Source organism: Embiotoca jacksoni, unplaced genomic scaffold, assembly GCF_022577435.1.
Source record: "Embiotoca jacksoni isolate LCO1_2020_lvr unplaced genomic scaffold, fEmbJac1.0.p SCAF_8, whole genome shotgun sequence".
NCBI classification, from domain to species: Eukaryota; Metazoa; Chordata; class Actinopteri; family Embiotocidae; genus Embiotoca; species Embiotoca jacksoni.
The window spans coordinates 19,807,359-19,819,516 of NW_027185436.1; the positions used below are offsets into that span (position 1 = coordinate 19,807,359).

A 12,158-nucleotide genomic window follows, 5' to 3' on the forward strand; every position below is an offset into this window, starting at 1 on the left:
TTTGATGACACGAGAATGTCAGAATGAATGCATTACAAAACCACACCTCTCATATATTATGGAAAATAACCTTGATCATAATTCTAGTCTTTCTTTATTGACTTTGACACTGAAATTTCTGCTGCAGAACAAGATGTTCATCTTCCGAGGCAAAGAGTATGAGTGGCTGGAGGACTTCAGCTTAAAGCTGCTCTCTCAGTTCCCAAACGCTGTCCGGATGACCAGCACAGCGCCCCCTGGAGACAACATCAGCAACTCCCCTGGACAGTGTATCCTTTAATCATAAGTCACACACTAAATGCTGTTCATTTCTTAAGAGTTTGGCCTTGTCAGCACATGCCTGTAGTGAAGGCAATAGGATAGATATTTGGTATTTTGAGTGAAATGTCTCATTAACTGTTAGATGAATTTCCATAGAATATCCAGGATGAACTCTTAAAAACCTTTTTGGCTCCATTAACTTTTTAAAGGATTTACAAGCCAATACTTTGCTCAGATATCTGCAGTTTGTCTGTCAACTACTTGGTTCAGACTGAAACTTGGATAGATTGTCATGAAATTTTGTTCAGAAATTCATGATGGAAATTAGGCTACCCTGTAATCCATTGGCTTTTCCTTTGGCACCACCATTCGTCAGTCAGTTTGAATTTGTCCTACTCCAGCCTCAGCTGTACTTTGTGTTTATCGCTAATTAGCATGTTCACATCCTTCCAAACTAGCTGTCCAACATGGAAGCATGATGCCTGATAAACCCGAGGTGATTTGGGAGTATATTAGTATTTAGCTGAGCTTCAGCTTGCAATATGTCTACCGTTATTTGGTAATGGTAATCAATATACTAATTGAATAGCAACATGGTGGCAATTAACATTTAACTTTTTCTATAGGATTTATGATGCTTGTGATTCTTTTGGGTTTTATTTTTTTTTTTTTTTCAGGCTGCTCCAAGATGGTAGACAGATGATAGACATGCTTAACGTTAGCATATTAACATTGTCATTGTGAGCATGCTCATGTTAGAAGCTCAAAGTGCCACTGTGCCTATGAGCACACTAAATAAGAAGCACTTGGCTAGTTTTAATTAATAATTACAGATTTTTTTTTTTTAATTAACTGATTGAGAATAAATTGTCTCCTCCTCACTGTCACAAGTCTTATCCTGAGCTGAACTTCACAGACATTCAGTCCTTTACTGTGAAGCCTGTTCTCACAGTGCCGCACCAGTTTAAAGACAAGGGAGTTCCAGAGCAGATATTAAAGTGCGTAAGAGAACACTTAAAGGCTGATTTATTTTCTTGTGAATATCCAGGGATTTATAGTTCTCTGGGCAAAGTGCTAACTCAGTGCTGTCCTTTTTCTGTTCTCGTACAGCTATTACAGAACCAATGAAGTAGACCAGTTCCAGTATTCCAGGCCTTTCAGGAAAGGTGAAAAGGACCCAGACAATGAATTTGCAGTGGGTACATTTTAAATTGGCTTTTAAGCACTACACTCATTCATGTAATCACATACCCATAGATTAACTATTTAAAAACAACCCTATGTAATGCCCAAACCTCACTCTGAAGATTAATAAAGACGAGACACCCTTCAATATTTTATTGGTATTTATCTTGCCCTGCAGACCATGTGGATCGAGAGAACAACTTACATCGCTGCCTATCACTTTCCAGGGATCCTGAAATGGTTTGAAGTCAAATCTGTCTCAGTGGTAAGAAACAGCATTCAAACCGTGTTGTTTATTGTCTTTTGACCGCTTCCGTCACTCAAAGCATTCCTCCAATACATTTTTTTTTTTTTTTTTTTTTCATGTAATTCTTCCGGTGGGCAGGAGGAGATCAGTCCTTTGGAGAACGCCGTAGAAACCATGGAGATGGCCAATGAGAAGCTGAGCAACCTTGTGCAGCAGCAAGCCTGTGATCGCTCACTGTCCATTAACCCACTGTCCATGATGCTCAGTGGTATTGTTGACCCAGCCGTCATGGGTGGCTTCTCCAACTATGAGAAGGTCAGACTTTTTAATTTAATGTGGCAGATTCCCTGCACATGTTTGTACTTTCCATGTTAGCCATTTTAGCTATCATGTTAATCTGTACAGTTAAGGCTGATGGGAAATCCATTTGTTTTAGACAAAGTAATTCGGACATAAACTAAAATAGTGGACAAATTCATAGCTGACTGATGAATGGTGGTGCTCAAGGAAAAGTCAGGGGTTTACGTCCATCCTCATGAATTTCTGTAGAATTATTTTTAATGGCAATTAATCCTAGTTTCGGACTGGACCAAGTGGTCGACCGAAAAACCGACTGATTTGATGCATTTCAGCAATAAGGAAGTGCTCCAACGTCATTATCTTGTCTTTTAATCTCCTGTCTACACCAGAAGTGAGAACATGTAGGTCTGAGGACATTGTCAACTGATGCTTATGATTATTTCGTGGCTGCAGTTTGTTAAACATCTTTCTGATTTAACAGCGTGAAGGAGTGCCAGACCTGGAGGAATATGAGAGACTTTGTTTTACACCAGCCTGGTGTACATAATGTTGTTGTCATTGTAACTGGACAGAGTGACTTGGTATTTGTTTGTCACTATTTGTATAAAAGTATGAGTTTATTGCTATATTGTGAGCTAATTATTTCAAATTATATATAACCCATATTATATATGACATCAGGCGACACACTGGGTAGAAATATGTGTTTTTGATATTTAAGAACCAGACGAACGTGGTAAGAATCCTCTCTCTAGGGGTTGGTTTCGTGATCGTTTGTGAAGAATGTAAATAATGTTAATTACTTATCACCATGGAAACAACAAATAACGACAAAAAGTGAGCTAGTTGTGCATCGTGAACTGGTGAACCAGACATAACTTTGCAGCAACGATCATCTTTTTAATGCATTCTGACAGATATGGGGTTGTTCAAATATACTGTAGCGCAAGCAATCACAAGTTGACAAACCTGGATATTGTACAAACAAGAAAAGGTCAAGTTTGTACAGTTCATACAAAAAAACACTCTTTAAATCCATCATGCAAGAGTACAGAGCAGCACAAAAATAGCTGGACAGTGCTTCTCCTTCCATACTGCATTGTATTTGTTATATCATAGCAGTCTGCTGAATCAGGTTCAGGTTGTGGTCACAGTTGGCGGTAAAGGAATTGTTTTGGAAATTAATGCAATGGGATCATCAAACTACGTGAATAAAACTGCAGCCATTAATAGATGAATTATTAAATCCTTTTTTTTCCCCATTGACATGACTTCTGGCTGGCCTCGAGCCTCTAATGAGCTGCAAAGTTGTATTCATAAGGGAACCTCTGCGTCCTTTTTGTCATGCTGCGCAAAGTCTCTCACTGTTGCTTGCAGCTATATTTCAAGTGAGCATACTTCAAAGGCTGCACAGTTTTCATCCTGTTTTCGTCCTCTGTAGGCCTTCTTCATTGACACCTACATCCAAGAGCACCCAGCTGACCATGAACGCATTGAAGTCCTTAAGCACCTCATCGCCCTGCAGGTACATCCTTCCACCCTCAGTGTCACCGACCCTGACCTCCAGCACAATATATTTTTATAACGCTTAAGTGCCCGTCTCTCCCTCCAGATCCCTCTCTTGGCAGATGGAATTCGCATCCACGGGGAGAAGACGACAGAACAGCTGAAGCCCTTACACAATCGTCTGGTTACTTGCTTCCAAGACCTTCGGGAGAAAGTGGAGAAGCATTATGGCGTCATAACCTTGGTGCGTTGCCAACTGCAAACTCAATTTAATGTAAGAGGGTGCCAACTTAAGCTATTGGCCCTCTTGCCTTCCTATCAAACGCTTCTCATTCAAAGCCGAGTGTACATTATATTAGCGCAGGACCATAAATCTTCCTTTAGCCAGTCTATTGCGACCTGTGTTTTGCCTGTCATTGTGCTCCTCCCCTGCCAAGATTCCCCGATGATGCTTAATCCCATTTGTGTGTCCCAGCCCTGCTCTCTCACCGAGAGGAAGAAGAGTCGCGTGGGCTCGGTGGTGATGCCCTACATCCTGTCCTCCACCCTTCGACGCATGTCCACCGTCTCAACCCTTTCCAACACCTCCTCAGGCCTCTCCAGCGGCTCTGCATCCTCAGATGGGCCCTCCTGCATTTCCTCCCAAGAGTCAGTCCTCTGCATCCTCTCCCTTCTTCCTCTGTCTGCCTCTCCATTCTGTTTGATTTTCACTTCACTGCTTATTTTTAAACATTGATTTTTGTTATTCTTTGCTCAAAAAGAAGGAGCAATGTTTGTCTTTCTGATTGTACATCTCTCTGCATCCTTTCCTTCTGCCTCTGATCATTCACAAACAGTTCCTTGTTGTCCCGTCCAAGCGATCGCAGGGCGTCTGTTCTGTCCCGCTCAGAGGAGGACAACAGGATTGCTAGAAAGAACAGGAAGGAGTGGAGTGTCAGCAAATCCCAGGTTCTGCTGGAGAGGCAGGACGCAGATAATGTGAGGCCTTTTGCAAGAGCTATTATACAAGCTGCTTACAAAACCATATCATTCAAATATTAAGTTTCCATTATTCATTTGTCACTGGGGACCAGCTTCATTGTTCTTGACTGTTTTACATAGAAACCTGTATCTCTGTTTTCCACTTTTTGTTCCAGACTCCTCCAGAGAAGCAGCAGAGACCCAAGAGTTTACAATTAGGGGACCGGCGTCTCACCCTCTCCCTGTTCCAGGGTGTTTCATCCCAGCTCAGCCGGTCTAACCCTCTCAGCCCGCTACCTGCCTCTCCGCAAACACCGCACACACCGCGCAGCTCCAGTATGTAGCAAAAAAATTACCATTCTGACAAACACCGCACCGCATGTCATCATTTCATTTTCTCTTCAAAAATATGCCTTGCACACAGAACAGGGAGGAATATCATGCCTACTAACCTTGTGTAAGCACATTCGGGTCTGTAGCCCTAATCAGGTCATGCACACACATACTCACAGATGCGTACAGTCTGTTAAACCTTTATTTCTTCTCCCCTGTGGTAGGTTATTCATCACTTCTTAGTGACAATGATGCCAATACCATTGACACCCCAGGGACTCCCCCACCCATGCCTCCGAAGAAACACCCACATGAGATTGACAACCCCGGGTTCTCTTCAGAGGTACATCAGCTTAGAGAAAATATCACCTTCTCACTAATGCATATTTAATGGAATGTAAATGCTAAAATATTCCGTTTTTATTTTTATTTGAAGTCCTAACACAAACTCTCCACTCTCTTTCCCCACAGTTCACTCCTCCATTACCAATGAAAATTGAGAGCAAGCCTCCTCCGCCGCCTCCGAAGACACGGAAGTCGATGTTCCCGTCGTACGAACACACCCCCTAGTAAGGCTACACACCCACGCACAGGCCTTAAAGTTTCTCTGATTCGGCTGTGACGAAAGCCCTGTTTCATTTTGCGGCATTGTGGAAATGCCACAGTAGGGTACAGATGCAGGACCATTTACGTGGGATGTATGCAAGATTTTCAGCGGGAAAAATATCTTTCTGATGCAAGTTAGTTATAATTCCAAGCAGTCTTTGGTTCTCAAGGTTTAACTTTTGCTTTTGTTATTAAGCCGCAAGGAAGGATATGTGTGGGGTAACTGACATAAGAGGATACTACTTTGTAAAAATCGATATGTGATTTTGGGTACAGATTCAGTGGGCTTTTTAAAAGGTAGTGAGACAGAGATTTTTCTTTTTTTTTTTTTATTTAAAGAAAAGTCACTATGGTTTATTTTTTTAAATTACTCGCAGGGAAAAGGAATGACCAATGTTGCAATGTAATGTTATATTTTTCTGTGTGTATGGAGTGACACTGGATAACTCCTTCCCCCCCCCCCCCAGCTGTTTATCGGCATTCCAGATTCGAACAGGAAAAAGCTGCATTAGATACATATTAAACTTGATCAAGAGCAGGGAATACAATGTACAGAATGTAACTGTTAGTTTGATATGTAATTATTTTGCGACAGTAGTGTTATGATCAAAACGATTTTCCTAAACCACAATGTTTCAGAGACACTGGATGGCATTATTGAATGTGGTGCAGATTGTGCCTTTTTGTTTTGATGTTCATGATGAACTGAATACTGTAACAGATGCTTCCAAACTACAGCGCATCATGTTGATGGTGATGCTCTGTGGAATTACGCGTTTCCTTAAAGGAGTCAGTTTGACATTTTTGGGTAAAACACTTATTTGCGTTCCTGCGGAGAGAGGGGACGATTGATGCTACTCTCATATCTGTTCAGAAAATATGAAGCTGGAGAAAACGGCTTAGCTTAGCTTAGCATTGCAATCGGACAGAAACGACGAGCCTGGCTCTGTCTGAAGGGAACAAAGTCCACCTACCAGCACCTGTAAAGCTCAATGAATACATCTCGTTGATTTGATCTGTATGAACCGAGGAACCAAATTTTAAAAACGATTATTTCTGGTTTTACGTGGGGTTGCCGGGCTTGCAGTACCACAGAAATTGCTCTCCATGCCAAGAAATAGTGTGTCGCATTACCTCCCCAAAATGTTCTTTTTTATTAACAAATGAGTTACTCTTTGTTAATTAGCGAGCATTAGAAGTTCTATTACCTTTACACAGAGCCAAGCTAGCTTTTTCCTGTCTTTATGCTAAGCTAACCAGCTGCTGGCTCCCGCTGCGTATTTACTGCGGAGACACAAGAATGGTATGAACCTTCTCATCTAACTCGAGTCAAGAAAGTAGCAAGCAATTCTTTCAGAAGTTCAAACTTTTCCTTTAAGAGCCTTATCGCTGTATGGTACAAGCAAATATGCCTCTGAAGCTAGCTTTAGTTTGACATTTCAGGGGTCAGCAGATTTTCTTTTCATTCATTTTTAAACTTAAATTATTGCTAATCATTGAATTTAGTATTTACATTTCCATAGTTTTGCACACTCAGTGTGTACAGAGATGGGTTATTTCCAATGCAGTGTAATCTGAGAATAATTATAACATACTGCTTTACTGTGCACTGTCTAAACTTTTATAGAAGAAGCAATAAAATGTATATGCCTTGAGAGGGCTGAATCTATGCATGTAAGGGGTTTTCAAAATGATCAAACAGAAATGACAATTAAGTTGTTGGTATTTTAGTTTTATTTTTGGATTCTAATTGTTTAAGAAGGGATGGACTTCTTTGTACAGCACACATTTTCTAACAAGCATCAAAGAAATTTTATACAAACAATGCCTCAAGAGATATATGGTGATCTTTTTTATGAACAAGCTGTTGTTGTTGACTGAAGAAAAATAAAGACTTTTGGAAAGGCCAGCGAACTCCTGTTTTTTTTATGACATTAATTACTTCAGAAAGGCATCTTCTCCATCTCTTAACTTCAGTCCTGTCAACATAGAGAATACAGATTGCTCTCAGCGCCCTCTCTGCTCACACAGACAGACATTTGGATGCTGCTGATAGCATGAAAAATTACCTATTCAAGCTCAAAACATTTAGCAAACTGGCATAAAACTGGTGATTTATGTATTTCTAATACAACAAGAGTAGGAGTCAGTAAATGATGCCTCTTCGGCTCACACTGATGCACGAGCTGAAGGGGCATTATCTGCAGAGGGCGTTTGCAGGGAGGGGTTTATATGATGTTTATATGGGTTGTGTGATGGGTGGTGGTCTTTCTAATCTGGATTGTTAATGGCCTGTTCCTTCCCGTCAGACAGTGAGGTATTGGGGCTCACACTCCCTGCAAGTCTCAAGCAATGAACATTTGAAGGGAGGTTCACTGATGCAAAGAGAAAAAATGTTGTACCTGCCAGCTTTAGCTGGATGCTCAGGAACATCTCCATGGAAACATGTCCTTCCTGTAATGTTTACAACTTCCTATTGTATACATTCAGAGGAGATGAATCACAACAGTATTGTTCCTGCCATTTACATCAAAAACATTTTTCCAGCCTCCTCTCAACTGACGGACAGAAAAAAACACATCTGTGTCTAACTTTGAGTTGTTCTATAGTCTCACAAATACAGTTTCTATTACCTTGAGACAGCACTCAATGGAAAGCAGTTTGAAGCAACTCTTATATTTAATCTCCCAGTGGTGGGACACAACAAAATACATCTACTAAAGTTTTTTACTTGAGTTCCCCCTCGTTTAAAAAAAAAAAGTTTTTCGTCTTGTTCCTACAATTAAATGTTTTAGCTGCACAGTGCAGAAGGATGTATGTGCAGAAAATAATGAGATACAAACATTATATCAGCAAAAGTTCCTACCCTTTTTTTGCTTATGACTCTATGCTCATAAAAGCCCGTTTCTAACTGAATGCCTCTTGTTTCATGTAACTATAAGTTGATAGCAGCTCCAGAAAGGTGTCATTTTCCCCGTAACTTCTCAAATCTTTTCATCTAAACCTGAAAGAATTTTGCATAACATCAACATAATTGTCACTATTTACTCTTCCCAGAAAACTCCAACTCTGTTTTTCCATTTATTTATATCTTCCACTTCACTGTACTGCATTTTTTAACCCCCTAATTATACTTTTTAATTCTCTAAATTATTAATATATTTTACTAATGCATGTATTCATTTTTATATTTTATTTTATTCATTTAAACCCCTATTTATCTTTATAACATAATTTGTTTCTTTTATAAACTGTCTTTATGCTTTTAATGTTTAAAGTAAAGCACTTTGTGGTTTAGTGTTTCAATAACTGTAATTTTAAAATGTCAAACACAAAACAAAGATGCAAAAATTAATAGAGATTTGTTTGGCAGAACTTTAGTTTTTTCCAACCCCATCAATCATAATACCTTTCACTATATTTTAACACTACATATTCAAAACTAACCCCAGTTATCCCAGCCATAGCAGTAAAATGGGGCTTAAAATGTAATTCATATAATCATATATCAGTCAGAGAGGCCATTTGTATGTTTATTGAGCCCTATTTTCTTTTACTGTGGGCACACTTTGCTGTTAATGCTTCTGTTCTTTTACTTTTAATTACTTTTCACATAGTTGTATGTGTAGAAAAGGATGTAATATATTTCCTTTAAAGAGAGTTGCAGCCATATGTGACCATATTTTGTTGTATCAAGCTGTTCTTCCCCTGTCATGTTGAACTGAACTCCTTCCAAAAGAGAAAGAAAGACAACAGGGATGGAAGCCGAGGTCTTGGTACGATTTAACTCCCTTGCATCAAAAGAAAATATGCCTTCTCTTACTTTGTCCATTTTGCTGCTGGAGGGATCTCGAGCCTCTGTGTGTGGCGGGATAAGCTGCACTATTGTATCTCTGCTTTGAACCTCACTAGGTGGTGCCAGAGGGTGTTAACTAATGTAGCATTGCAAAGAGGTCTGCTGCATTTTTTTTTTTTTTTTTTTTAAACCTCTATTTACTCAGGCTACGTTTGCAGGGCATGAGTGCACTTTTCAGGAACACCCGGCTTCACAGCCACACGCACAGCTACAGTTACACACAGTAACACCTGTGAGCTGTCAAGCGCAGGCACACACTTGTGTGGAGGACCAACAAACACGTACACTGGAGAGGAGGAGATTATAAGTGCTTTTCCTCATCAAGTGTATGTTTTCTCCCTCAAATTGTACAGGAATTTTGCCTGGCAACCTTCCAGTTAAAAGCACTGTAGTCCCCACATGAAGCATAAACTATCTGCAACCCGACTGAGGAAAAAGTCTTATTGCTCTGTATGAAAAAAAAAAAAGAAAAGAAAATCAGGTTGTGTGTATGTTCTTGTTTTATTAATATGCTCTGTACTCTCACCAGTCACATGTATTTTTTAACATTTTTAGATGGCCATAGGATTACATCATGTACGGTCAACTATGCCTTGAGATTTATTTTACAGGCCTGACTATTACTTGTTCTACTGAAATATTAATATTCACAGGTACAGTCTGATGAGCTTGTGATCCGGATGGTTACATGGCTACTGTGTGCATCACTGGAGCAGCTCTACAGTCTCTGCTCTAACAGGCTAGCACAGCTAAAACGCCTTATTGATGTCAGGAATTGTAATTAAGGGTGATACAGCAGGACAGTAGTCATTACGGAAATTGCTAGCACAAAAGATAAAAGAAGAGAAAGTTACTTCAAAGTTTTTAATAAGTTCAGACAATGACCAATTGATTTCAGCACAAAGACCTCCAGCACAAAGCAAATTGGCTTTTCAGTTTTTAACTTTTGCAGAAGTACTGGGTTTAGCCTTTTGTTCAGGCACCTTCAGACAAGACAAACATGGATATTCATCCAGGCAGATGTTAAACTCGTGAATCAGAGCTTTCCAAAGAGTCTTTTTGCCGTAGATGAGCACCATGGCAGCAGCAGTCGTGTAGACTGACGTGAAGAAGAATGTGAGCATGATCACGTTCTCGTGGTACACGGCTATCTGGTAGTTCACGTACAGGTCGACCACGAGGAAGAGGATGAAGATGGTCACCAGAGAGAGAGACATCTTGATGACCCTCATCTGAGCGCCCAGCTTTGGGCCGTGGGCTCCGTTGGTGCTGGCTTTCATGTGGCGGAGATGGATAGCCAGATGGACAGAGATGGAGATGCAGCATTTCATCATGAGGAGCCCTGGCAGTACGTCAGCGAGGAGCAGATACATGACTTCATAAATCTGTCCGGAGCTGTTGTTGGGCATCAAAACCCCGCAGTCTTTGTCCACCTTGGTGTCGTTGTTGCTGTCAGAGTGAAACACAACAAGCATCGGCATGCAGGTGCCCAGGCCACACAGAGGGATGAGACAAACCGCTAGGGTCACATGCTTGAGGATGACAGCCTGGATGTGTGTGTAGCAGTGGTTGGGTGTGTTGACCAGCTTGGTGCTGTAGTAGAAAGTGAGAAAGCTGGAGTCCCACATGATGGTGAACTTGAGGCTGAAGATCATCAGCAGCATAACAGTGTATATCATCTGGGTGAGGCGGCACTTATGGTCCACCTCGTCCATGGTCATCCAGAAGTAACAGACCAGCTGGTGAGCCACGTTGGCCACTGACAGAGCCAAGATGATCGTCTCGCTGGGACCCCTCTGCTTCTTCTGCTTGTAGTTCCACACACTCATCAAGAAGATGTAGAGATTAAAGAAGACAGTCATGATGGCCAGCAGACCTGTCATTGCCCAAATGGCCAATTCGTTTACCATAGACATAATGACAATATTTACCCCAAAAACATCTGCGGTGTAAACATTTATGAGAAAAACTTTTTAACTCTGTACACCACTCAGCAGTTTGTGTGGGGCCCTGAAGTGTTTTGTTTTCGATGTGCTCAAAGAGATGACAAGGAGGCAAAAGATTATGCACACACACTCTGAAGCAGACGATTCTTCATTTCCATCACTGAATGGAATCAGTCACAGCTTTTCAACAGGCCCTGGGGTAAAGAATCACACATTTAGCTTTTGAAATACATTGAACGGATATAATAAGCTCGAGTAAAATCTTCTATTATGGCTAAAAATATATGTGAAATCTGAAATTTCGGTGGTCATATGGTAAGTGAAGCTGAGGTAAGGCAGTTACAGTAATTAGGGTGAGAAACGTCTCCTGTTTTCACCTCAAACGATGCTCCCTTGGAATACATGAGGGCTTCTATCATCCTGAATCCCTCTGAAGGTTTTTGGTTAAATTTTCTTTTCCTGCTAGTCGTCACAATATGTTGTCTGACTCGATACCTGTGGCTGCAGTTGAATAATCCTTTGTTTTGTTTTGTTTATCCAAGCATTAATCCTTGCCTGCAGTTGTCTGCAGGATGCACACAGCAAGGTGAAACTCCTGGATTTAAGTGTTCATTCACAGGGATTTATAGGTAAGCGGTGTGTATGATTTGCATCAGTTCTGACCACAGGTAGTGGTGACAGCATATTTGCATTGATACAGGGTGGGGGAGGACATGTGCTCACTATGGATATCCAGTGAGTTTACTGTATGTCTATCAGTGCAGCAAAACAGCTCCACCAATCCACAGACCACATTCAACCCCACTCTGCATGCAAATGGATCCTGCATCCGTGCCACATATTTACAAACACCAAGCCACCTACACACCTATTCACCTGATAAGAAAAGCAAATCACCTTTAAATCACCTTCAGGAGCTTTCCTCATGCAACACCTTATCACTGCAGTTCCTGCTGGG

General features: G+C 40.9%; 2 protein-coding genes across 3 annotated transcripts in view; one reads left to right on the plus strand and one right to left on the minus strand.

Annotated features, from left to right (window-relative positions):
* Positions 1–7,307, plus strand: part of dock5 (dedicator of cytokinesis 5) — a 31,993-nt gene extending 24,686 nt beyond the window's left edge. Inside the window, exons 40-51 of one of the 2 annotated variants that reach the window (XM_069138566.1) lie at positions 128–269; positions 1,178–1,259; positions 1,372–1,456; positions 1,625–1,711; positions 1,832–2,008; positions 3,435–3,518; positions 3,606–3,743; positions 3,975–4,147; positions 4,336–4,477; positions 4,636–4,795; positions 5,017–5,135; positions 5,264–7,307. In XM_069138566.1, coding sequence (XP_068994667.1) covers positions 128–269; positions 1,178–1,259; positions 1,372–1,456; positions 1,625–1,711; positions 1,832–2,008; positions 3,435–3,518; positions 3,606–3,743; positions 3,975–4,147; positions 4,336–4,477; positions 4,636–4,795; positions 5,017–5,135; positions 5,264–5,362 — 1,488 coding nt within the window. In that variant the 3' untranslated portion in view covers positions 5,363–7,307. The remainder of the gene's footprint in view (positions 1–127; positions 270–1,177; positions 1,260–1,371; positions 1,457–1,624; positions 1,712–1,831; positions 2,009–3,434; positions 3,519–3,605; positions 3,744–3,974; positions 4,148–4,335; positions 4,478–4,635; positions 4,796–5,016; positions 5,136–5,263) is intronic. The other variant, XM_069138567.1, reaches the window with a different exon arrangement.
* A 2,879-nt stretch (positions 7,308–10,186) lies between these two features.
* On the minus strand, positions 10,187–11,170 carry tas2r202 (taste receptor, type 2, member 202). Its single transcript, XM_069138572.1, has one exon. The coding sequence runs from the start codon at positions 11,168–11,170 to the stop codon at positions 10,187–10,189; it is 984 nt and encodes a 327-aa protein (XP_068994673.1).
* Positions 11,171–12,158: the final 988 nt, after the last annotated feature.

Bases quoted from the DNA above. Each gene is read 5' to 3' on its own strand.
- tas2r202 (XM_069138572.1), bottom strand. From the start codon at position 11,170: ATGTCTATGGTAAACGAATTGGCCATTTGGGCAATGACAGGTCTGCTG.